At 31.2% G+C, this 26970-nt stretch overlaps 1 protein-coding gene and 1 long non-coding RNA gene across 2 annotated transcripts; both read right to left on the reverse strand.

Moving 5' to 3' along the window:
* Window positions 1-10308: 10308 nt before the first annotated feature.
* On the reverse strand, window positions 10309-13863 carry LOC136276234 (uncharacterized). The gene is made up of 4 exons (XR_010714691.1): window positions 13346-13863; window positions 12805-12874; window positions 12138-12212; window positions 10309-11657 (listed from the first exon to the last, which is right to left on the reverse strand). It is a non-coding gene; the product is annotated as an uncharacterized lncRNA (long non-coding RNA).
* Window positions 13864-17350: 3487 nt separating this feature from the next.
* Window positions 17351-24321, reverse strand: LOC117686973 (uncharacterized). Its single transcript, XM_034462953.2, has 12 exons — window positions 24195-24321; window positions 23696-23947; window positions 22692-22835; window positions 21907-22131; window positions 21320-21574; window positions 20713-20778; window positions 20298-20525; window positions 19745-19999; window positions 19170-19301; window positions 18377-18615; window positions 17759-17914; window positions 17351-17594 (listed from the first exon to the last, which is right to left on the reverse strand). The coding sequence occupies exons 1-12, from the start codon at window positions 24265-24267 to the stop codon at window positions 17571-17573; spliced, it is 2049 nt and encodes a 682-aa protein (XP_034318844.2). The 5' UTR covers window positions 24268-24321; the 3' UTR covers window positions 17351-17570.
* Between the last annotated feature and the right edge of the window lie 2649 nt (window positions 24322-26970).

Below are 26970 nucleotides of genomic sequence, written 5' to 3' on the forward strand. Positions count from 1 at the left end.
CAACACAGGACAAATCGGAAGATTTCATATAGCACTTGCTTGTTTATGTTGGCATTTTGGTGGTGTAGAAAAGAAATCCTTTTATGAAATTTATATAAAATTGTTTGAATTATCACTATTCGTTAGTAATTTTGCAAGCAAATAATTCAAGAAAAAAAACTAAATTCAAAATGGGAAAAGTAATAAAACCAGCCCAAAAAGAAATACATATGTACTTTATATTATGTTACATAGTAGCATGTTGTTATCAATACGGGACATAATTCCCTTTTTAATTGCTAGAGAACTGTTACATTATGAAAAAGGAAAGTACAGTCCTGCTCTAGTATACACACATATGAAGAGGAAAAAATGCACACACATGTTGATATACATTTTGTTTGAATAAAATGCCAAGCGGATAATATAGACATAGACGCAAAACAACAATTTTATTTAAAGACTCATATTTAAAAGCCGTTTCCTGTTAATTGGAAAAAAAGTATGTTGCGTGGTGTTTTAGTTCTTTGTTTTTTCTTTGGTCCTTTTCCTTGGTTTATGTGTGCATCTGTAATCAAAGTGAAATAATTTTATGCAAACAAATTATTTATATTTTGTTCCTTGCTCTCTTTCTCTCTTTTTCTCTCTTTCCATCTTTTTGTTTCTCTTTTTGTTTCTCTTTTTGTTTCTCTCTCTCTCTCTCTCTCTCTCTCTCTCTCTCTCTCTCTCTCTCTCTCTCTCTCTCTCTCTCTCTCTGTTTGTCTCTGTCGTCTGACTCTCTTTTTTTCTTTCTTTCTTTTTTCTCTCTCTCTCTAATATATTAGTTTTGCACATTTAACACTTTTTGTCTCCATTATTCTTTTTTTTGCAAAGAATGTTGAAAAAATTAAATAAATATATAATTTCTCTTCCTGCTTGTATCACTTACCGCAAAACTGTTACATGTCTTCAGAGGAAGTTTTAGATTTGATATGGTGAACGTTTCCCTATATCGTACTTTAATGCGGATAGCCTCAGTTACAGAGCCATAGTTGGTACGTGCATATATGCGGCCATGAAAAGGACCAACGACATCTTGATTATACTGCAAAGTAAGAAACAGATAATTCGAATAATTAAATACATTAAATTAGATTGATATGCTTATTACCCATGAAAAATTTATAACATTTACTGAACTTGTTTTAAAATTAGTATGATTTTATGCATATATTTAACTAGTAATGTGTATGTTATAAAAAAAGAATAAACTCCAAACTTCGTATGTATATATATTTTGCAAAATTCGATGCATTAAATTTAGAATGTCTTTTTTTCTTACAGAAAATAATATATTGTTATATTCCAATTTATAATCTGTAAATTAAATTGGTAAACGTTGCATTTTGATTGGTGCGTTCTATTTTGTAGGATACTGTACACAGGCAACACGCAATGCTGAATATACCATCGATTGTTTAACATACACGTACTAAAATTATCGTCTTGCTCAATAATATGCACCATTGACTATTTTCATCAATAAATATATATGTATATATACATAGATTTGTGATATTCAACATATATATCTGCGCGTATAATATGGTTTACGCAGCCCATGCACAAAAAAGATAATAAAATCAAGAAACAGGGAAAAAATCTAACAAAAAGCAAACAGACATTAAGAAGGATTTTTTCAGTGAACAAGCAAAAACAACAAAATCACATATCACTTAAGCATAATACTAATTAGTTCTTGTGTAAAACTTACCTCAGTCTTTTCCATTTTGTCTGAGAGAAACAATACATCGAAATGTTCAGCTTTAACAATGGACATATGCAAGTAAGCTAGGTCGGATGCCTGCTTTGGCAACGCGATGTATATATACACCACCCGGAGTCGTCCTTTGGAAGGAAACGTGAGTCCGTCCGCCGAATATATAGTATTGTAGTCAGTACTAATAATTGTACTGTTTGGTGAAATACTAATTGATGCAGAAGCACTACAAACGACTGTTAAAGAAAAAACAAACAGTGTATGTATATTATATCTATACATCGACATAGAGTAAACACTTTTAAATTCGTTACAATGACCTAAAAACAAGTAATATAATAAAAAAAAGTTCAGATTATATTTTTCAACGTCCATAAGCATACATTAATTCTTTTAGTTTTAACGACTTTATCAAAACAAATAAATATGAATTTGATTTAAATAAATTTATAGAAGAACGTTGCATTATCTAACCAATATCAACAAAGAACTATCAGGAAAGGAACTGCTTAAATAATATCGCCAATATAATCAAAATAATATCAAGAAGGTAGGGCCTTGATAAATGATGAATCTAACCAATATCATCAAAATACTATCAGGAAGGTAGAGCCTTGATGAATCTTACCGATATAAACAAACTAGTATCCGAATGGTAGGGCCTTATGAATCTTAACAATATAAACAAAATACTATCCGGAAAGTAGAGCCTTGATGAATCTTACCAATATAAACAAAATACTATCAGGAAGGTAGAGCCTTGATGAATCTTACCAATATAAACAAAATACTATCAGGATGGTAGACCCTTGATGAATTTAACCAATCAAATCAAAATATTATCAGGAAGGTAGAACCTTAATGAATCTTACCAATCAAATCAAAATACTATCAGGAAGGTAGAGCCTTGATGAATCTAACCAATATGATAAAAATACTATCAGAAAAATAGAGTCCTGACTTATAAATCCAATAAAAAAAAGCTATGATTAAATGGAGCTGTTATCATCTAGCATCTTGAAATATCTTACCAATATAATCAAAATACTATCAGGAAGGTAGAGCCTTGATGAATCTAACCAATATAAACAAAAACCATGGGGAAAAAAGAGCCTTAAATTAATAAACCAAAAAAAAAAAAATATCATGAAAAGCGAGTCTTAAATTTTCTAGCCAATAAAAACCAAAGATATCTTTAAATTGGATCCTTGAATCATTAAGCTGGTATAAAACAATAGATAAAGTAGAGTCTCCAATTATCTGACCAACATAAACAAAAAGAGGAAAATAGTCGTCAATTAGCTAACAAATATAAACAAAGAGTTACAGGAAAAGTAAAACCTTGAATTATCCAACAAATATTTACTTAATAATATCAGTAAAAAGAGCTTTAAAGAATCTAATCAATATAAAACACATAAATAAAAAGCAGAACAAACTAAAATCATCTAATTTATATAAAAAAAATCGTTCAGGAAAGTAGAGCCTTGAATTTACAAATATAAAAAGGGACTATCATAAAAACAGAACCACGAAAAATCTAAATAATTTAAACTTAATACTATTAGGGGTAAAGAATACACTTAAGGTTCACATTAATTATAAAACCTTGATTTATTTAACTAACATCTCAAAAGGACTATCAGAAAAGGAAAACCCTCATGCTAGATTTACCTTAGCTATGAACCTTTTTAACCGGTATCAGTAATATCTACAAGGGAAGTAACGTACGCTTGGTATATCTGTCTTGATTATGAACTATGTATTATCTAACCAATATAATTAAACATTAATCAAGAAACTGAACTACACGAGGCATGTTTACCCAAACTATGAACCCTCTATCATCTAATAATCTTGATTATTATTGACAAACTTGAATTTAAATAAATATTAACTATCAGGAAACTGACATCTGCTCTTACCAGGCTCACATTCAGTCCCTTGGTAGCCATGTTTGCATTTTTGACAGACCCCTGTACCTGGGTAACATTGTTCACAGTTAGATGAGCAGGGACGAGTACACTGTGGCTCGGCTTTCACAGGGGCAGGGCAACCTTGGATAAAATTTATTAAAATAACAAATATTTGTATTTTAGTAAATACATTCTAATTTCTTCCTCAAAGTTTTCATCTCCACTACGTTTTCTTAGATAATGACTAAATGATAACTCCAGGTTGGGGACAAATAGTTGAAAGGTCTACTTTTAAAAAGAAAATCAAAGCTTATTCACCTTAACAAGATGAAATAGACGGCTGAAAATCCTAAAGAGGTAACATATTGTCACTACTTTCATTATTTGTTTAGATGGTTCATGGTTTGTTATGATTATGTTTTCATTGACAGAAATAAATATGTTTTTCATTTTTTTCTATCAAAGACAACTATAGGCTGTACATGTACGTTATTTAACATCGCTTTACAAAACAAAAAAAAAAAAAAATAAAGGGCATCGGCATCATCAACAGTCCATATTCCTAATAAAACCATGAACTGTACTAAGTTAATGTTCCCTTATAATCCAAATGTAATGCAAACATACCGTAAACTTCAACTTCACACAAATCAGCAAAGGCATATCGGGAATACTTTGCAGGGTAGGCAACTCCTTCTTTTCGTTCATTGTAGTAGATGACGTGTCGACCTTTAAATGGGCAGCTGATGTTCATTACGTCAGGGAGATTGTAGATTGTGTGCGCATGCTCGTGATAACAAAGAACACCGTCGTGTCTATCCGTTGTGTTAGAAATATATAAGTAGAACCCAAGAGGCGACGCTCTTTCAGAGTTGTGCTCATCTGTACAATATTATTTTAAATTGTCACAAAAGATGTCGATAGAAATATTCAATATATGATTTGATATATAATGATCAGCTATCTCAGATGTGAGAAAAGCAAACAATGTTTCAAAACTGTTTGAGCAAATAACTTGCATGTTTTGGTATTGTGTTTAAAAAAAATGACGTGCGTAAGAGAGTTTTTACATTCTCTTTTAAAGTCGAGACGATCAAAATAAGCAAAATAAGACAATTTTTCAGAATAGAAAACATCGCTAACTCATCTTACTCCATGTTTGGTTCTCTGTCCTGAAATTTATCGTGATCTGATCTATCCAATAAAGATTTTTTAAATCAACTCGCCAATATGCTTGAGTTTTGTTGTTTAAAGTAGCTGAACATTGACCACTGCGAAACGTCCGATCAGATTTCTGGTTATCAACTGCCTTCTCTGAAGCGGAAGCGCCGGATCGCGTGGAAGACTGAAATGTTGGTTTCCAGAGAGCTAAATTTTTCAGATCTAACGAGAAAGACAAACATCAGTAATCATATTGAATAAAACTTTGTTGGGAATAATAGAGCATTTGTTTGATATGCAGTCAGCCGCTTTTTTGAGAAAAAAATAGTAATCAACACAAAATGACAATCACTAAGAACAAATCAAATGACTAAATAAGACCAATAGTAGCCTATTTTATTTAATACCAGTTGAATGAACATTTAAGATAAATGTTAGATAAAAAAGTAAACAGCAATAGGTCTTTAAACTGAAAAAAAATGAAATAACCTGCTTGAAAAAAAATCAATTCTAAAAGGTCTTACAATTTTTGCAGATAGAGAAGCAAGGGACAGCACAATGCGGACCGTCAAATCCCGGAATAGGACAACCTGGATACAGAGAAAGACAAAGTATCGCTAGTTTTATATTTAAAAATGCCACTTGGTCGACAACGTAAGAAAAATTGAAAATAATGCTACAAAAAACGAAAATTTAAACAATAACTACCATACACTTCGACTTCACACAGAGCTGACTGGGCGTATTGACTGTACCCAGCTGGGTAGGTAGTGTTTGGGAGTCTTTCATTGAAATACGAGACATATTGACCAATCACAGGGCAGCTTATATCGAATGAGAAAGGTATAGTTGACCTTGTATGGTTTGTGTCTTTGTAGCAGACAACACCGTCGTTTTGATTGGTTGTGTTAGAAACTTTTAATGAAAAACCTAAAAGTATCCCTGTAAAATTGTTGTTCTCATCTACAAATAAAAAAGAACCATTCTTAGTTAACACTATTCCGTTCTGTTTACAAGACTACAATTGAATAATCCTAGAAAAAAAAGTGAATTTTCCAAACAAAGTTTGTTCCAAACAAAGTACTGGTTAATTTATTGAAACTAAAGGAATGGTACGTATTTTCTAAGTGATTACTAGAACATGACTAAATTACTTCTAAAAAATGAGTAACTGAGTACTAAACATAAAGGCATTATCACTAGAACATGACTGAATAGATGCATTGAATTTATGATCCAAGAACAAAACTTATATCATTGGTTGATTGAATTATAAGGAGTTATTCGTACATCTAAACAAAAACTTACGTTTATGTCAATAAAACTCAAATTATTTTGAAGAGGAAAAAAACGTTATGCATACGTATAGTATTGTGGCGAATGACAGTTATGTGGTGCATATTTGAGTTTGTTAAGTTAATCATATCGCGTAACTAAATTAGGGACATATATAAAAAACCATGGTACACAAAATCACTAACCCCATATCGAACTAGAAGTCAAGGCGTATACGGTTAACCTTTCAATTTTTCGCTTTTGTAAGAGGTCGACTCTCCAAAGAGCGTAGTTTTGGTGTTCTGCAGTCACAGCGCATTGACCTGAATACAAATTAAGGTCAGCCCTTTGACCATCAACAGCCTTCTTACTTTCGGTAGAAATGAAAAATTGCGATGATTGAAAGGTCGGTTTCTGCAGCGCCATATTTCCTAAAAAGCAATTTGTAAAGATATATCAAAATAGTTTTGAATAAAAATTGTTTTAAAACAATAGAGTTAAATTACTGATCTTTTCTCCACTTTATTCTATGAGTAAGGGTATAACATACATGGAATCAAATTCTGTGAATGTTACAAGCAATCATAAACAAAAAAATAAAACTTTGTAACAAAAGAAATACTTCTATCGTAATATTTGCACTTGTCTCCATAATACCCCGGGTTACAGGCTCCAATACATTCCCCGGTCTGCGGGTTACAGTAATGACATTTTTTCGGACATGGTTCGTTACAATTCCGTCCTTTAAAGCCAAGTTTTGGACATCCTTATTGAAATTAAGAATACATTTTCATATTTACTATTAATTTGATAAATGAGCAATATGTTTTGATTTTACTTAATACCATGAACGGTAAGTTTAAATGAAATATGGTGCATTTTTCACGCATGTTAATGACAAAAATTTTCACCCCAATTTATATGTAGTTAACACATTTTTGCAAAAGTCAGATATGATTATAGACCAAAATGTTCGGTTACGAAAAAAATTGACATTTTTATGTGTATATCAACTTACCAAACACCTCAACTTCACACAGTTCAATATACGCTTCCTTTAAATAAGTGGGCTTCTGGGAGAGCTTGCCCTCTCTCGTGTTGTAATATATCACGTACCGGCCTACAACTTGACAGTCGATGTTTATAACGCTTTGTATGGAGCTGGCACTATTGTTTGCGTCATGATAACAGAGAAACCCGTTTCCTTTGTTTGTTGTGTTGGATACGTAAACAGAAAAACCCAGGAATCTGCTCGCATACTTGCTGGATTCTAGATCAATCAATTAAATATGTTTACCATAACTATTTGAAAATGTTTGTTTTTTATTATAAGTACATACGCGATCTTATGTATCTAATAATACTTATGCTATTACAACTGATAATGATAACAATGATTATAAGAAAACTTATCAGAAAACTCACTCCACGTTTTACCCTCTGTCCTGTAATATATCACGATGTTGTGTATAACTTGAATAGATTGGAGATCCACCATCCAAGTGGCGCCGTGTGGTGTCCCGTCAGAAATAGCACATTGGTTACCCGCCGCCGAGCGGTTGGACTTTAAATTATCTACCGCCCTCTCTGGAGGATAAATGTTGATGCTTGGTATTTGCCAGGTTGGTTTTTTGTAGGCCAGGTTATCTACAATGATAAAAAGCAAAAATCGTGCATCTTAAAAACTAACTGTTGTTTTTTAACTTGATTGATTATATCAAAAACTGTCGGTAAAGACACCAAACTGATTTCGTGTGAATGTAGAATTTCAAGCAATAAGTAATACTTACAAATGCATTCTGTCAATGAAATCAATGTTAGAACGAGGGAGAAAAATACAGTTGTCCGTGTACCCATCGTTTTGATATATTCAAAGAAAATGGCAAAACATCGACATTTACCTCAATCTTTCTAAATACATTTTTTTTTCGTTATGAATATGGATGCAAAATATGTCTTGCTAGCTAAAATTTTGTGAATTAAATTCTGATGTTTACCGTTTGAAGTTGTTTATTTCATTTTAACCAGTACGTGTTTACAACCTTCGAATTTAACGAACAGTTTTATGAAAACCCTTCTCTTGTTTATGTTGTATTGATGTTGTTTTTACAGTTATTTTATTTCTATCTTTATATTCTAGGTGTCTTCGAGGCGCCACTATTTTATATTGAAACCATAATACCTAAAAATATTTTTTTTGCCAACGCACTTCTTTTATTTCTATTTGAAATAAAAAAAACCCATTTCTTTAATCAAATTTTTTTCTTTTTACAATACATTAAACAAAAAGTGACAAAACAAAGTTCTGGTTTTTTTTTCAAAGATGAAATATGCAAGATTCTGTTAAAGAGGCAGTCTACCATAGAACCATGCAAATGGCTATCAATGGAAGTATAGCGAAATTTCATGAGACTTGGCACAGATATTCATGATTACCTAACTTGATTATAATGAGAATGATTTTTATTACATTACATCAGTAACTATGGAAACGGATGGCACTTGGGTTTTCCCCTTGTTCTATTTATAGAACTTTTGAAAAATTAGACAGCATACAATTCTTTTAAGTTTACTGGAAATATTACTCACTGCAATTGAATGAAACCCGTTTCTTCACATTGTGAAAACCCATAGGTATTCTGAATAATAAGGAATTTAAATTTCTAAACACAATACACAAAGATATGTGGGCCTTAACTTCATGAAAATACTGAAATTTTACCAAAATTGACCTATTTGCACTAAAACTGGCATAACTGCCCAAGAAACGCATCAATTAATATAATATTTTGTCAGCTTATATGGTCTTTATTTGTCTTTAATCTGGTTGAGGGAATTTGGTTGCAAATGAAATTCAGTGGAAATTTTGGGGGGTGGGTGGATTTGGGAGGGGGTTGGGGTGGACATGGTGCACTTTTATCTAGGGTAAGAACAATGCTATTACATAATTATTTAGATTTTCCTTGCCAAATAAAACAAGAAGTAATGGAGAATTAAGTAGTCTTACAAATTAAACACACAGAATTACTATGAATTGCCCTCAGGCGGGGGGGGGGGGGGGCTGCAATTGAAAGGAAACTTGGACCATTAAGTTTGTCACCTAACAGCGACGTGCAGTGGGTTAGAGGGTGTACTACGAATCTGTAAGTCATGAGTTTGACTCCCGCTCTGGGTTTTTACAATTTTTACCTCTCCAAATATTTTTAAAAGCTCTTTTTTGGTTAAATATTGTAAAATTTGAAAATTTTAAACCGGTGAAAGTATTTCAATCACAATGTACATTAATCCATATTAAAATCGAATTATGTCCCACAGCACCTCAATTTATATAAGCATCCGCTTTGACATAAAACTGTTAAAATACAATAACAATGGATTTCATGTTACATGTATTCAAATTTAAATGAATGTACATATCAAACATTTTTTTTATCATATACATTTGTATTTTTGAGCAGAGTTTACAACATAAGTATATTGTTAAGATGATATCTGAGAAGAACACAGCAAATAACAATCTTTAACTTAATAAATAACCTGTTTAATATTCATGGATTATTTGTTACAGTTATAAACTTCAAAATGTACATATAACCACCTGATATGAAAAAATAAATCCTGAAAAGCCTACATGTAACACTCATTAATAAGAAATACTTGTAATGAGCCTTTGCTTCAAATGGAGCAAAAAGCAAAGACCAAATTATTGCAGTTATTTTCATGAAATATGAAAAGCCATTGTTTACAAAGCTATGAAATAAAATATGCAATACAACCAAATTTCAACCTACAATGAATACATCGGAAAGAGAATTTTAATTTCAGAAAAAAAGATACAAAATCAGTGAATTGAAATATTCATTATTCAGTTACATACGAAAAAAAGACAGAGATGTGCAATTAATTTAAATTTAGAAAGTTATCATCATCAATTAATACATGTATCCCTATTAGCCAAATAACATCATCAATAATACATGTAGTGCTATTAGTCAAGTAAAATCATCAATTTATACATGTAGCAATAGTGGACAACTATTATCAATTAATACATGTATCACTTTTGGCCAAATAACAACATCAATTCATACATGTAGTGCTATTAGTCAAATAAAATCATTAATTTATACATGTAGCCGTATAAGACATCCATTTTCAAATCATACATTTAACACTGTTAGACAAATACATGTATTACCATCAATTTACATGTATACATGTAGCACTAATAACCAAACACCAACAATTCACACATGTAGCACTTATCTTTTAGTCAAATAAAATCATAAATTCATACATGTAGTGCTATTGAACAACCTTTATCATCATTCATACATGTTGCACTAAAAGCTAAATAACATTATTGATTCATACATATAGCACTGATAACCAAACAACATCAATTCATACATGAAGCACTATTTGCCAAATAACATCATCAATTTAAACATGTAGCAATTTAAGACAACAATGATCATTAATTCATGTATGTACATGTTTCACTATTGGCCAAATAACATCATTAATTCATGTAGCGCTGTTAGCCAAATACATGTAACCTCATCAATTCATACATGTGGCGCTACTAGTCTAAGAACATCATCAATTCAAACGTATAGCACAATTAGCTAGCCAGGTAACACCATCAATTCACACTAGTGCTATAAGTCAACTTTTATCATCAAATCATTCATAAAGTTTACATCCTCAATTGATACACGTAGCGCTATTGGCCAAATAACAATCAATTCATACCTGTAGCGCTATTAGTACAAAAACATTATCAATTCATATATGTGTAGTGCTAATAGAGGACTAACATCATCATTCGTACATGAAATGCTATTATAGAACAGACAACATCAATTCATATATTAATTATGTAATGTTTTTAGCAAACTTACATCATCAATTCCTTCTTGTAGCACTATTAGACAAATAAAATTATCAATTCATACATGTAGCCCTATTAAATAACTAACATCATTAATTCATACATGTAGAGCTACTAGCCAACATTCATACATGTAGCACTTTTGGCCAAATAACATCATCAATTCATACAAGTGATGTTAGACAACTCTTATCATCAAATCATAAATGAAGTGCTATTATCTAGCTTACATCCTCAATTGATACATGTTTGTCTATTAATGGCCTAAAATAATCAATTTATACCTGTAGCGCTATCAGAAGACTTACGTCATCAACTCATACACATGTAGTGCTATTAGAGGACTAACATTATATAAATAGTGCCTGTTTGGGAGGGTAACAGTTGAAATTGACACCCCAAGGACACCATTGTCAACCGACGCGAAGCGGAGGTTGACAATGGTTTTCGAGTAGTATTTAACATGAAAATATAATAATATGAATTCATGCATGTATCACAATTCTCTTTGAATACTGAAGTTGATCAAGATTCATAGATGGCTGTGATTTTACAGGGGAGTACTTTCCATATGACAATAATTTCACAGCTTCATTTAAGATTTCATGCTCTGTTCTTTCATCTTTGGACTGATCAGACCCCACAGTTTTCTGAGATGACAGAAGATCAAAATCTGAAAATAAATATATACCGGTATATTCATTAAAATATATGTATTCAAAGTATTAGACTAAACTCAGCTGTTGGATACACACATATATGTACCACTATAATACACATGTAAAGCATTGACAGCTTTCATAACAACTATATGACATTTCAGAAAAAATTATGCATTGTAAAATTTACATATGATAATCATTTCAAGTGGCAGCCAATCTTTGAATGACCTCGATCCCTAAGATGATCACAGTGACTTTTATCTACATTTAGCATTGTCCTTGTGCCTGAATCACATTTAAACTCATTGAACTGTAAAACTGATATTCAACCATACAGTTCAAGAAACATATATACCACCCATGCGGCAATAATGAAAATTTACGGGTCAAAAAGTTCATATTTGGAATATCTATGATAATCTTTGATAATAATGCCAAGTATGCGTCATTAAACATCTTGTACATCATGTAATATTTTTTCACTGTTATACCTCTTGGGTTAGAAAAAGATATATCAGCGTCCATTGCTTCAGAATCTGTAGTTCTCTGTAGTAAACAGCATATTTCTACAAAAGAGTACATTTAATGTATATCTAATATACCGGTAATGTATATGTAGTCTATATATTAACAAAAATATAGCCAAATCTTATTTCTGATTTTCATACACAATATCTAATGTACATATACAAGTATCAATTGGATATCCCAAATGTTGATTAGTTGAACTCTCAATAGACATATTGTATAATAACTAAATATAAAGTGTAGATGATTGAAGATTTTTAACCATTTAAAGACACTGTTATTATCAGTTAATCTAATGTTGTCCAGCTAAATAAGTTTTTAGCATGAATACAAACTATAATGCTACAAATGTATCTTAATGGGACAAATACATTCACCATTTGAAATTCCCTTTGATTTTTAAGACATTTTTATGTATAAACCTGTTTTTCTCTAAAATACTTAAATGAAAGATCCAGGCCTGGCGTGCCCCCCCCCCCCTAAATATCTTTGGACAACATTTGTTCTTACATGTAGTACTCCTCAACTCCTTTGTATTTATATTTTCTGCTTCATATGTAATGTACAACAAAGTTTTATGAGTTGAATACATCATAATAATTCAGTCAATCAATTGTGTAAAAAACACACCTTTCAACTCCTCCTTCAGATCTGTATTAATCTTGACACAGTTTTCTCTCAATGCGTTTTCTGCGAACACCTATTAATGGTAAAATTCCAAACATCTGATCATTCTGATGTGCCCATTATGCATTAATTTCCCCGTAAACGTTGGTTCATTTAACAGAGTTTTTGTTCATAATCAAAACAATAATTTATCAGTGACAACAGGTAAGGAAATTGAGATCAAGCATTGGTTTATAAAAGCACTAATTCATTCCTTGAATAATAAAAATAGGTTTTCAAATTTGTATGAGTATTTCAACAAGTAAATTTTAAGTTTAGAACACTATACCACTATAAACACTGAACTGTATATCTTTTCCATAGATATCTAATCAAATTGGGAGGGGGGCAGTTTTAATTTGATATTGATGTGCATTTATTTTATGCATATACATACATGTAGTTTGTCCTATCAATATTTACTGGTACACATAAGAGTACTGTTATATAAATATTTTTGGTTTGTTAAGAATTATGTCATTGGGTAAAGGCAATTTTTTCTTACCAGAACCAGTTGGAAAATGTGTGCTCAGCTTCATCCATATCTCTCGGCTTTGAATGAATGTAATTCCACTCGCGATTATGCCAGATTGAGATTGTTTATGTAGTGAATGACATCATGTTCTCCTTTTCCTTTTCCACTGAATTCCATATTCCTGCCTGTGTTTAGCACATGTACGCCCGCTGAAAATTGACAGCCTCAACCCATGCACACCAGCACGATGATTCTGGTATTTGTACAAAATCTGACTCAGAGGTACATTTTAAAAATCTCAAGTGTGCTGAAGTGTTTTTCTTACAATCCTAAAGTATATTATCTGCTTTCTCTTTACAATTTTCACCAAAACTACATTTCAAACCATCCATTTTGTTGACATCTGGCTTTCTCCAATCATTCTTCTTTATCTTCTTTACACGAGAGTTCCACAAAGGGAGATAATTTAATTTGTAAAAATCCCGAATTTAAACACCGGAATATAAGCTTAATATTTATTTGCAACCAAATTCCCTTTCAAATATATTTTTTTATGGATAATTCTATTGTTTGAACCAAGAAACTCTAAATTTAAAACGTTTCTTGAGGTTTTATATCCTACTAAGAGAAGTAGTGTGTTTTGGATATTACCTATCTTATTATAATATTTGATCATCTAGCTTAAAATCAACGAATGAATTAAAAAATATGTGTGCACCAAATCAAAGGTATTTGTATCAGATGTTATGTGAATCTGACTCCATGTATGATTAAACTCTATTTAATACTTAAATGACTCTATGAAATTAGCCTTATTCATGCATGAAATTTATTATGAATAATGAGCTAAAAATAGAAATGGTCTTATCTGGGGGATTTCAGTGGTGCAGATAAATTTAACCATGAAAATTTGATAAAATAGACAATATACTTTAGATATATCCAGATAAACTATGAAAATTAATCTACACCCTTCATTATAAAATTTTGATTTTGCATGGTTCTATCGTAGACTGCCTCTTAATATCAATATATGAATATTGCTGCATACCTAAATATACCATTAGCTAACAGATATAATAATCAAGGAATAAAGAACACTATGTTTGTTATGTTCTATTTAAAATTAATTAAACAAATAAAAGCTGTGTACAGGCGAGATTAGTAAACAAAATAAAAATAATACTTCATAAACCATAACAGCACGTTTTGACAACATCACAATCAGTGAATTAACACTGTCAGAAATATATATGAAAAGGAAAATATCAATCTTATCCACAAGAACTGTCTATCTTAACCAATTGTCCATTTTTTTTTTCAAATATAATTGAAATACTTTTATTTTTCTACCATAATGTAGCATTAATTTTTTATTTTTTTTTTTTTGGCAAATATCTGGATTATTTTCACGAAAACTATTGAAAACTATTTCAGTTTCAGTTTTCTATGTCGAAATGAAATTATACAATCTTTTTTTCTCTTACGTTTCTTGATAAAACACTAAATTACTGTACCATTTTAAAGACTTTTTCTTTTATATAGGTACCACATACAAACATACTTCATAAAAATATTTTTATTAGTAAACAACATATGAAAACCAACTACATGTATTTAAAATCATAGTTGTTTCGAATCTTAAAAAATTGACATGATACGGACGCATGCTTTTTGAATATTCATGTGCACTTTAATATTAAACTTTCACGTAAACAACAACTCAGTACAAAAAAGCATTAAATTATACATGTTCTTTTAACATATAATTGATGTCTGTTTTCATGGTTTTTCTACCATTTTTTTATTGAAAAATAATAAAGCAAATAGTAAACAAAATACTGATTTTGCACAATTTGAGAAAAAAAAGTAAAAAACAACAAAGAACAACACTTGAAATTTGATAATAAATCAGCTGATCTTCTCGTATGTTATGGAAGATTATTTTTTCTTTTTTTTTTGATATAATGAGGTTTATGCAAGTGCAATCTAGCACATTATTTCTTCTAATTGTTGTTTTGAAAAAAAATATAATAAGGACACTTGCAAAACAAAATCATTGATCATCGATTTGCCAAAAAAAAATTCATGGAACAGAGAAAAAAAGTCTATGCAAGAGGCATTTCACACTCGAAAAGTTGTGGTAATGAATCCATTGTGATTTTTTTTTTTAAATTTTACACAAATTTTACCGGAAACAGATGATTTCTTGATCAAATTCATTGAAAGGGCATGGTCAGGATTTTGGTTAAAATCATTTTTACTACTCTAATGTTTACAATGTTTCACTAAACATGTATATAATTTAACAAAGGATTTTTTCTAAAAATTATGTATGATTTATTGTCATTAATCACCTGCGCTGATGAGATTTAAATAGATCATTTGCAATAGAAGGATTCGCCCGTCATGTGATTAAAAAGTACATATGACGTCACAAAAATGCATCAAACATATTGCTTAACATCGGCGTCAATAAATGTCACACAAATTTTAAGAAATACTCCCGGTCCAAGTATTTTTGCGATGATTCAAATAATATCGTTTATTCAGCAGTATTTTAGCATCGGAACGCCTTAACGTTGCTGCGTTGTTTACATGACAAAGAATTATGCTCCCTGTATCTTGTATATGACTCTACGACTGACTCTCAAATTTAATTTGATCATTAGAAATGCATTCCTAAGGCACTGTAGATAATAAAAAGAGAAAAAAAGAATTTGACCAAAATCATGACAATGCCCCATTAAAATAGCATAATTTGGTTATTTTATATATTTTGGAGATTGTGTTTAGTATGATTTAATGTTTTTTACTTATAAAGTAAAGACGATACAACAAATTGCGTATCATAATTTCAAAAAAAAATTTTTCATTTAAAATGCAACAAAGGGCAAAAAATTGCTATTGTATTTATATTCTGAGCGTTACTGTAATTTTCGCATAATTTATATTGTTGTTTCTTCATCAAAGCTCAAATATACACGAGACCTGGTGCATACTAGTATATCAAATGGCTAATTTGCCTCTATGCATGCAAGCTATTAGACGTTTCTGTGTGTATTTCAAAACGACATCAATGGTTTACAGAATAAAATTAAATTTTTTAACAATAATCTTCCATCCTGATTATGTGTATGTGTTATATAATTGATCTCCTAGCTGCATATAGTTTTATTCTGAAATATCACATGCCCAACCCTCTATTTGTTAAAAGTCATAACGTTCTGATTTAAGTGGTATATTCAACCTGATATATTGATTATCAGAGTCCAAGGTCTACGCTTAAATGTGTCTTGCTTCCATTTTATGAAAGGGTTGTGCGTTCCAATTTAAATGATGAAAATCTCAATTCTACACAATTACCAATTATTGTGTTACATACATTTCTATTTTCATTAATTTTGTTGTACATATTATACTATCAAGTTTGTTATGATTTTTACAGATGAAGGGTTAGACATGTGATATTTCAGTGTGTTAAAAATCTTAAATATCTTTTATTCGGAGGATAAATGTACTGACTTTCAAATATAAAGACTATTTACTGACATTGTTTGGTGCAAAAAGGATGTAAGTATAAGAAAATAATATGCACAAATAACAAACGCTGGCGAAAATGCTCAGACCCGCTTCTTTGTAGAGATTACTTTACTCAGTTTCAAATTTAATTTATTTAAAGAAAAATGATAATGTCAACACAATACTTGGGGATAAGCATTGACTTTATGAAACTTGTTGACATCAAGACAAGGTAAGCTAAAAACCATGAAGAGGAGTACTTTTCTTATCTGCACTTTTTAAAGGAATGTTTATCTATAAATATTGACTAAGGTGCATACTATATATTAACTGAAGAGTGATAAAATATCTAGCAGTGCAACTTTGTGCAAGTTTGAAAGCACTGTATGATAATATTGAACAATTACAAAACACACATTAAAAATTATAAATGAATTTATATTTCTCTGATGATAAGTGAGGTTAATTTAACATAACTGTCATTTCAAACTATTTCTTTTTAATTTTTTAAGTAGGCTAAAAAATATGGAAATATAACTAGTCAATGTTAATCGCAACACTTTTGTCTCTAAGAACACATGTTATCAATTGATGATAAATTGGTGCAATGCATAACAGACATACAAAATGACTGAAGAGCTTAATTCATTAAATGTTAGTTTTAATAGTTCTTCACATCGTATTTCCAGATAATATTATTGCTGTTCTCCATATTATGTTGTCGATTTTCTCCTTAATTCAGCCCATGGCTGTTCGTCTGTAACACAAAGAAACAGACACATTAGAATACATTTCTGTATCTTTCCAATTGTTTTTCTTAAATACTCTTTTTTAGCTTTTTCTTTTTTTATATTTCTATTTTTGCTCTTGGTTTACAATTCTGAATCACCGATATATTGATCGTTTGGTTCACATACTTACCGTATTTAGATAACATGTTCGTAAAGGAAGTTTCAGATCGGATATGGTTAACGACTGTTTGTATTGAACTTTTATGCGGATTGCGTGAGTTTTAGAGTTGAATTTAGCACGTGCAGTGAACCGTTCACGGAAAGGACCTACGACCGCCCGATCAAACTGCAAATAAGACAGAAATTAACGGTTAATATTTCAGAAGGCATTACTAACAAATTATGTACATATTACAAAATAAACTCATAAAACTACGCATGCTGTTCTGTTGCGTGGGGTAATATATACAAAATATGTGATTAAAAATCCTGCTAGGTAAAGGTGTAAAGACGAATAATTAATGGTTTCAAATTAATTGTATATGTTCATAAAAAAAGGTAACTTTTTTTTGGCATAGAATCAATCGTTCTATTTAAAAAAACCTATAATTGTGTTTATTACATATAATTAATCGTCACGTCACCATAAATGGGTTCTATTAGGTTCACAAGAATGTGAGGGAGTATATTGAAAACTTGATATATCCAACTAATTGAAGTCATAAACTAAAACACGATATGTACTGGTAATAATAGCTCACAAAATCGAAAGTTAAAACAATAAACAACAAGGTGTATATAACCCTACCTCAGTGTACCCCGTCTCGTCCGACAAAAACAGCACACTGAATTTTACAGCATTAACAATGGACATATACAAGTAGGACAAATCTGAAGACTGTTCTGACAAAGAAAGATAGATAGACGCCACATGGAGCTCTCCGTCAGACGGTAGTGTTAGCCCTCCGGCTGAATATATGGCTCCGTTATTAGTACCAGTAACTGCAGAGTTTGGGGATACTGTTATGGTCGCAGCAGCATGACACACTATTAAAAAATGTTTTCATTTGTGAGTGTCTTTTTCTGTGATGACACTATGAATAGATTTTGTAATATTCAGTCCAATAAATTTAAATGACGTATTATCGGTTTGCAATTGGACTATTGCATATTAAAAATAAATGAAAATCACATTAATATGCAATAGTCCAATATTTAATCGTATAAATGCTTAATTTTTAAACATAAAAAAGGAATCATTCTTTGAATAATATTATAACCTCATAGTGCTCAAAAAAGATTCTTCATTCCTTAAATACAGTTATTTATTTTACATAAGACTATCAAGGTTTGCTTGTTGTTTCCTGAATTAATAGCACTTTTCGGGATTGTAAACTGAAAAAAAACTGGAGTTTTTTGTTTATGTGTTAAAAATATTGCTTTCTAGCCTAAGGTTTGTTCATTCAAAAGTTGTTTTATAAACCAAGCACCATGCAGAGCATCTGTATAGTTATAGCATACGTTGGAAATCATGTTTGCACAGTCAGTTTTGCTCGACAAACAAAGTAAGAGATACATCAAAGATATCGGGTTTTACTTACCAAGTTCACACGCCATGCCTTTGTACCCTTCATGACATTTTTTGCAGACCCCTGTTTCTGGATAGCACTGTTCACAGTTTTCAGGACAATTACGACTGCATTGCGGAAATTCGACGACCGGGGCAGGACAGCCTGATATTGAACAAAGTACATGTAAGCGTGGCTTTTTTTTATCTTTCATCTTTATTTTTTTTTTATGAAATATGAAGTTTTTATATAGAAATAGTTTAATTATACTGTCTACTTTCACTATATTGTGGTTTGTTTTATATGGACTTAATTTTCATTAAAATACAGTTTTTCAAATGCACTCTGTCATTTGTAACAATAACTGAATCTTTTCGGTCCAAGTCTTTGTCTTATCACCTAAATAGGTCTACTATAGAAACGATGGGTCACCGGTCAAGGTAATATAATACAATGTGTGCGGGCTTTTTATAAGAGACTGCAAAGTTTGAAATAACAAAAAAGTTTTCATTTCAAGACAATGTTTTTGTAGGTTCTGCGAAATTGACATTGACTAACCATGCCATATGTTGTTACCTACTTCGATTAATCACAAATATATCCCTTACCGTAAACTTCCACTTCACACAAGTCTGCAAGTGCATGCTCGGAGTAACTTGTAGGATAGGTAACCCCTGCTTTCCGTTCAACACGATAGATGATATATTGTCCATAGTACGGGCAGCTTACATTCATCACATCAGGAAGAGTGTGAATTGTGTGTGCATGTTCGTGGAAACATAGAACAGCGTTAAGTGTGCTGGAAGTGTTTGAGATGTATAAGTAGAAGCCAAGTGGCATACCTCGGAGTTCGTTGTGTTCATCTACAAAAGTGACACCCATTTCTATATGAATGCCGCATATTACATCCACCTCAATCCTGTATGTATTGATAAATTTTTACTATATTTCAAGTTTTCCTTAATTTAATCCTAACAATCACAATTACCTGCTACATTCATATTTGGTCAATAGTGTATTTGTTTGGGACTTATAAAATCATACAATAAATTGAATCTATAGCTTTTAATGTACATGTATTCCACGGGTCATTGCAATTGATATTAAGTCGGAAATTGGTAAGTTGTAATGTTTGTTACAAATCTTTACATAACAACTAACCCCAAGGCTTGTCATCTGTCCTAAAATAAATGAGAATGTGATCTATCCAATACATTCCTCCCAGATTGACGCCCCACGAGGCTTCAGTCGACGGTAGAGTTGATGTACACTGGCCTCCTTCAGCGGTCCGTATAGTCTTCTTGTTATCAACCGCATTGCCTGACACTGAAGTAGGCGATTTTGTTGAAGACTGCCACGTGGGTTTTAAGACGGCAAGATTTTCCAGATCTTAATATCAAAAACTAGACTCAGTATTATACTGGATTGTAATGTAGGTTAACAACTAATCAACCCCTCTGAAACATGTAATCTTTCCGCAATAACATGTTGCATAGCTAGGGTAGAACCATTTTTTTTTTCATCCAAGGAAGAATAAATAATGTAAAAGACACTTATATGTAAAATATCAACTTACAATTTCGGCATATCGTCAAGCAAGGCACATTACAACTCAGGCCGGTAAACTCGGGTATTGGACAACCTCCAAACAGAAGTAAATAACCAGTCATATTATGCAAAGTTAGAAATAATGTGGCTGTACATTACCGCAATTTTTAATCATAAATTTTGTTACAGTTATTGGGGTTATTTTATCACGGTTTTTTGTTTGTTTGTTTGTTTGGTTTTTTGGTAGTTTTTTTTTCATAACCTGTAGTGTCATATTCATAATTCTTAATGCAATTGTTTTGCATTTTCAGTATTTTAAATAAAAAGACACATAGCAACAATACAAATATAATGGAAATATGAAAGATTATGCATTTTTTAAAAATTTCCATTAATCAACCGAACGCAGCCAATGGGGCATTTGAAAACAGAAAATATGGATTATAAACGCAGCTTAAAAGTATTTATATTTATCGAGATATTGGACAAAACGCGGAGAAAGCATAAACATAGTTTTTGGTTAAATTGTAGACTCTGTGTCATTTTTACATGCAATGAATTTTAAAAAAAAATAAATTTGAGTACTGAGAAAAACAAAAAGAGCTCCTGTTTAAAATAATTAAAATGAAATATACCATAAACTTCGATCTCACATACAGCAAACTGGGCATGCTGGCTGTAACCTGCTGGATATGTAGATCCTGGGAGTCGTTCGTTGTAGTACATAACATATTGACCAATCACAGGACACCTTATATCGAACGAAGCCGGTATTGTCCATTTTGTATGGTGCGTGTCTTTGTAGCAGACGACACCTTTGTTACGGTCTGTTGTGTTTGAAACTACCAAGGAGAATCCAAGAAGTTTCTCCGTGTTCGGGTTACTTTCAGCTATGATAAAACAAAGGAACAATAAGTTGTATGTTCATAATATACTCTTTCTTTATCAGTACATTTTTCGTTTCTAGTTTTGTATTATATAATTGGCATTTATTTGTTTTATTACAACGTATGGTTGTAAAATATTTCATCGAATTTATTAACTTTAGTCTTTTGAAATACACTGTATTGTTTTTCTTTAAAATAATGGATTTAAAACCAAAGGTATGGTTTTGTTTACTACAACTTGTTTATAATCGGCTAAAATTTTTATTCGAATTTATTTTTCAAAAATTGTAATTAACACTCATTGTTCGTATTTGTTTTATATTCAGTTTGCTAACTCCAATTAAGGTTTGAAGTCATGGGGTAGAGGGTTATCCTCTCGATGTAACGTTGCTGCATTAAATCTACTCTCCATAAAGCGTAGGGTTGTAACAACGCGGTGTACGAACAGTGGCCTGAATCAGTGCTGGAGTCACTTTTGAGTCCGTCAACAGCGTTTTCACTTTTAGTTGAATGCTCATAAGTCGACGATTGGTATGTTGGTTTATTAAGTGCCAGGTTTTCTAAGCAAAAAAAGGTCAGAAACAAACAAAATAAATCATTAGGGCGGATCGGGTTAGGACGCAAGCGTTCTTAAATCAAAGAAAGAAGAAATAAAGAATTATGAATATCTTTATGAATTATTAACGTTTAGTGAGTGACAATGTATGGTCAGTTCTTTAAGGAAGAGAAATACGTATCTTAAAATAAAGCATGTTTACGATTTTGTGCAAAATTCATATATTTTTATTAATGTTAACAACGCTTGATTGATTAGTAAAAATGCATTACTAAAGCATTGTACATAATGAAAATAGAAGAAAAAACAACCGTGATCTTTCCCCGTTAAGGATATATTTCTTTAAAAAAGTATCTACTATATATGGTTCACACAAGTATCTACTATATATGGTTCACACGTTATCTACATTGTAAAGAATAATCTTGTTAAACTGATATTAACTAGAAGAAACATGTAAACAGTTAAGATATTAAACAGTGCCTTTTACCGCTTTTATTTAACAAGTGAACAGTACCATTTGTTATATATATATATATTTTTTTAAGTGAAGATAAATCTTACTTCTATTGTAGAATTTGCATTGGTTCCCATAAAAGCCTGGGTTGCAGGCTCCAAGACATTCCCCGCTATATAAGTGACAGTGTTGGCAGTTTTCTGGACAAGGTTCATTACAAAATTGACCTTTGTAACCGAGAACCGGGCAACCTTATAGGATGAAAACAAAATAAATAATTTTGCAACAGTTAAGAGGTATCGAGGATCAATATCATTTCTATGTTGTTTTGATCTCAATTGTAAGAGGAGCTTTGTATCTTCACCTTATTGTAAAATCGTTATTGTTGTCAGCTATGTTCAAGGTCGTGATAATGTATTTTAAATTTTTCATCAAACTTTTTTTTATTTATATAACATAATGACCTAGTGCATTAGAAAAAAAAATCTTGTAAATATCATGGTTACTTCGGCTTTTTAGATATTATCTGTGTATGGATGAAAGAAGTAGACGATTTAACTTGAGTAATTGTGAATATGAACAATAAACAAACATATACCATGTTTTCGAAAACAATATTGTGTCATATCCTTTAAGAAAGAATTATTTATAGAAGTATTACGACAAATAGATTTGGTTTTTTCTCCTTCTTATTATTGAGAAATTGTTTTGCAATCATCTTATAGGGGTAAATTCAAACAGAAGTTTTTGAAAAGTGAATGAATTCATGAACATTTTAAAGGTTTTTGTACTATTAAATATTCCTGTAGATTTTATGCTTATTGCCTTATTATATCACAGGTCTGAAAAAATTGATACATAACAAACTTTGCGTAAATGAAATTTCGTTTACATCTGTTGTTTATGTAGTAATATTTCAGTTAAAACGCTGGAAACTGCTAATTAATTAGGGACCGTAAAATATCTATGCATGTATTAGTAAACTTGGTACAATTATAAAATAATAGTTGTCACTTCAGCTGAGCCTGATTTACAACATATTCATATTTGCCACGAACTCTTAGTTAGAATACGAGTGTTCAAAAACAACATTTTACATACATGTGCTTACCATATACCTCCACCTCACAGAGTTCTATGTACGCCTCCGAGGAATAGGTCGGGATATGAGATATATTACCCTCCCTTGTGTTGTAGTATATCACGTAGCGCCCACTAACTGGACAACTGATATTCATAGAACTTGGTATGGATCCGGCATTATAAGCAGTATCATGGAAACAGAGGATTCCATCTTCTTTTTTCGTTGTGTTGGAGACATAGAGAGAAAACCCCAAGAATCTGCTTGCATAAACGCTGTTTTCTAAAAAAAAAAAAGAATTAACACATTTAAACAAAATTCACTTAAACGATATTTTTTATGCTTAATGATATTAATACAAACTGTTCGCACTACAAATTATTACTAAAACGAAAGGAAAAACAGTTGTTGAAACTTTCACTTTGAAGGGGACCGAGTTTCACCACCTTAAGGGAATATATCTCTTCAAACATATCTGGTCGTTTGGTTAAAATACATACGATCAAATTAAGAATAAACGAAGTCTTACTCCATGTATTGTCTTCTGTCCTATAATAAATCATTACGTTGTTTATAACTTGAATAGACTGGAGGTCCACCATCCAAATGGCACCGTGTGGTGTCCCGTCAGAAATAGCACATTGGTTACCGGCCGCCGAGCGGTTAGCCCTCTGATTATCTACGGCTCTCTCTGAAGGATAGATGCTGATGCTTGGTATCTGCCAGGTTGGTCTCTTGGAGGCCAGGTTGTCTGGAGAAATAATAAACAGACAAGCATATGTATTAAAATTATATTCCCTGTTGATAAAAGAAGTATAAACTCATAAAACCATGTGAGTCGATGCGTACTCAGTATAATGTGCTCATGCGACGATGAAGTTGGAAAATGTAGATAGGTCAAGCTCCGCAGAATAACGCTAGCAGTTTTTTAACCGGTTGCAATTTCATAAGTTTGTTTTCAAATGGGTCTTTCATGCGTGTTTTTTTTTTGGAGTACGTTATATAACAAGAATATCTTATGGAGTATACTGTGTTGTGTTTATTCACGACCGTTCATGTGGTATGTTTTGTATCGAAAGCATTTATGCTTTCGTATATTATCTGTAAACAATATCATAACAATAGAATTCTGTCGGCCAATGATCAAATATTGCAAAAATTACAACCGTTTGCATGTAGTTCAAGAAACAGTTTTGTAAATCTGAAAGTGCTAAACACTATCTATTACACTGTCGTAATTCAGAAAAAATTCCAAAAAGATTGTTCGTTAGTTTACCGTTTAAATTCTTGAAATTAAAAATCGCTTTAATTAAGCATGACCGAGTGTTGATGAGAACATAGTCTTTAAATTCATAAATGTCTACTACTTGTTTTTATACTGTTGGGTAGCAAATTGTGCTATACTATGAAAAAAGCAGCTCAGACAAAACTGGTACTTACATATACACTGGGTCATCGAGACCAAGGATATAACAAGGGAGAAAAACAGGGTTCCTTGGACTCCATTCATTTCGACTGCTTTCAGGAAATGCCCTATAATAAGATTCTCCTCTCCTTATCAACCAAATATTTTATCATATATCGATATTATTTGTTGCAATGAAGCAAGAATAACTTGTTGTTGAATATATCAAGAAAAATTATGTTCAACTTCTTTAGACATTCAGACTCGTTTTTAAAATTCATAAGTTTGTTTATGTTTCCGATCGATCTAAATATTCAATATATTATGACTGTATTTGGCTTTACCTGTTTCAATCTGGCGCCATTTATTGAAATTAAACACTTGATGTACGTTCTACGTAAACTGTTTTATTTGTCATCATTTGACTATCAAACTGTTTATGGTTTATGTACAAGTGCACCTAATTTTGTTTTGCTCCATCAGGCCGTTGAAGCGAAGTAAACTTATTTTGTTTAATTTTTATTAATTTCATTTTAAATAAGCTAACCAGTTAATCATACATTGAGTGGAAGGTTAGAGAAAGTAACTGAACTTCATTGCATCATTACATTTCAATATTCTGTAAACTTTCAATTGGATGAATGATTGAATGAAATTATGTTTGAATAGTCTATTTAAACACTTGTAACATACAAATCGTTAAAAATACTCTAGTTTTAAAATAATTACGTATTATACTTTCAATTTATTGACAGACGTTTCAACCATCCTTTAGCTTTTATTGTACAATTTGTGTCCATACATGTATTATCCTTTTTTTCTCTTAAAAAAAAACTCCCTAATTTTTAAAAACAAATAAAAATATTAGATACATGTATAATTTTGATGTACCGTAAAAAGCACGCAGACAACGATCATAGCATACCTAGGCTTACCTCTTAAACCAAATACGACAAGACAAAATTCACTTTGAACTTTAAATTACAGGTAGACACACTTTGAACTTTAAATTACAGGTAGACACACTTTGAACTTTAAATTACAGGTAGTATTTTGTTTAATGTGGGGATGTGTGTTTGTTTTACACAATATTTATTCCCAGAAATTATTGCGAACTGAAGCTCTGTAAGAGCCAAAAACATTCTGTTTTTTTTTAAATAAATGACTAATCTTCTTGTCTGGTTGTTTTGAGTTATCTAATAAAATTCAACTTCTCCTTTTCAATGAATAAGGTCTAATACGAACAAGCAAAGAAAGATAAATCCATTTCTGTTACACCCCCCCCCCCTCCAGTTCGAACTCTTGCCAAAGACTTTCATACTATCTTAACTTTGAAAGACAAGTTCATTAATTTTCGTGTCTAATTATGTAGTCTTTCTTTCATTTACTTTGATAGACAAGTTTATTAATTTTCGTTTCTAATTATCTAGTCTTTCTTTCATTACAATTCAAGAGCAGAATGGAACAATTCTTTTAAACATATTATACAAACACCACTCCCAAGCTAGAACGCATGTCTGAGGTGACAAGAAATCTAATTTAAGGAATGCGGACCCAATTCTCTTCTACAGTGATTTTTATGAAATTTTAACAATAGTTAGAGTTTTTTAAGATATATCAAAATCAATCAAAAATATTATGAAAACCGAATTAGATTTTTAGTAGGGACTATATAAAAGAATAGTGTGTGTTTCTTTTGTTTTTCCATTGAACATAATGAAGAAAGGCGTTCTTGCAAGAGAAAAATATTGATTAAAAAATTCTGCAATAGGTTTTGTATCCAAATTAAAATATTATACTTAAATGATGATTTTGAAATGATACAAAATAAAAATGCCAGTGTTACTGAACTTGTTTTTTCAATGTCACATTTCAAAGTCCGATGTGATGTTAATTTTCT

This window comes from Magallana gigas, chromosome 1 (assembly GCF_963853765.1).
Source record: "Magallana gigas chromosome 1, xbMagGiga1.1, whole genome shotgun sequence".
Taxonomy (NCBI): domain Eukaryota; kingdom Metazoa; phylum Mollusca; class Bivalvia; order Ostreida; family Ostreidae; genus Magallana; species Magallana gigas.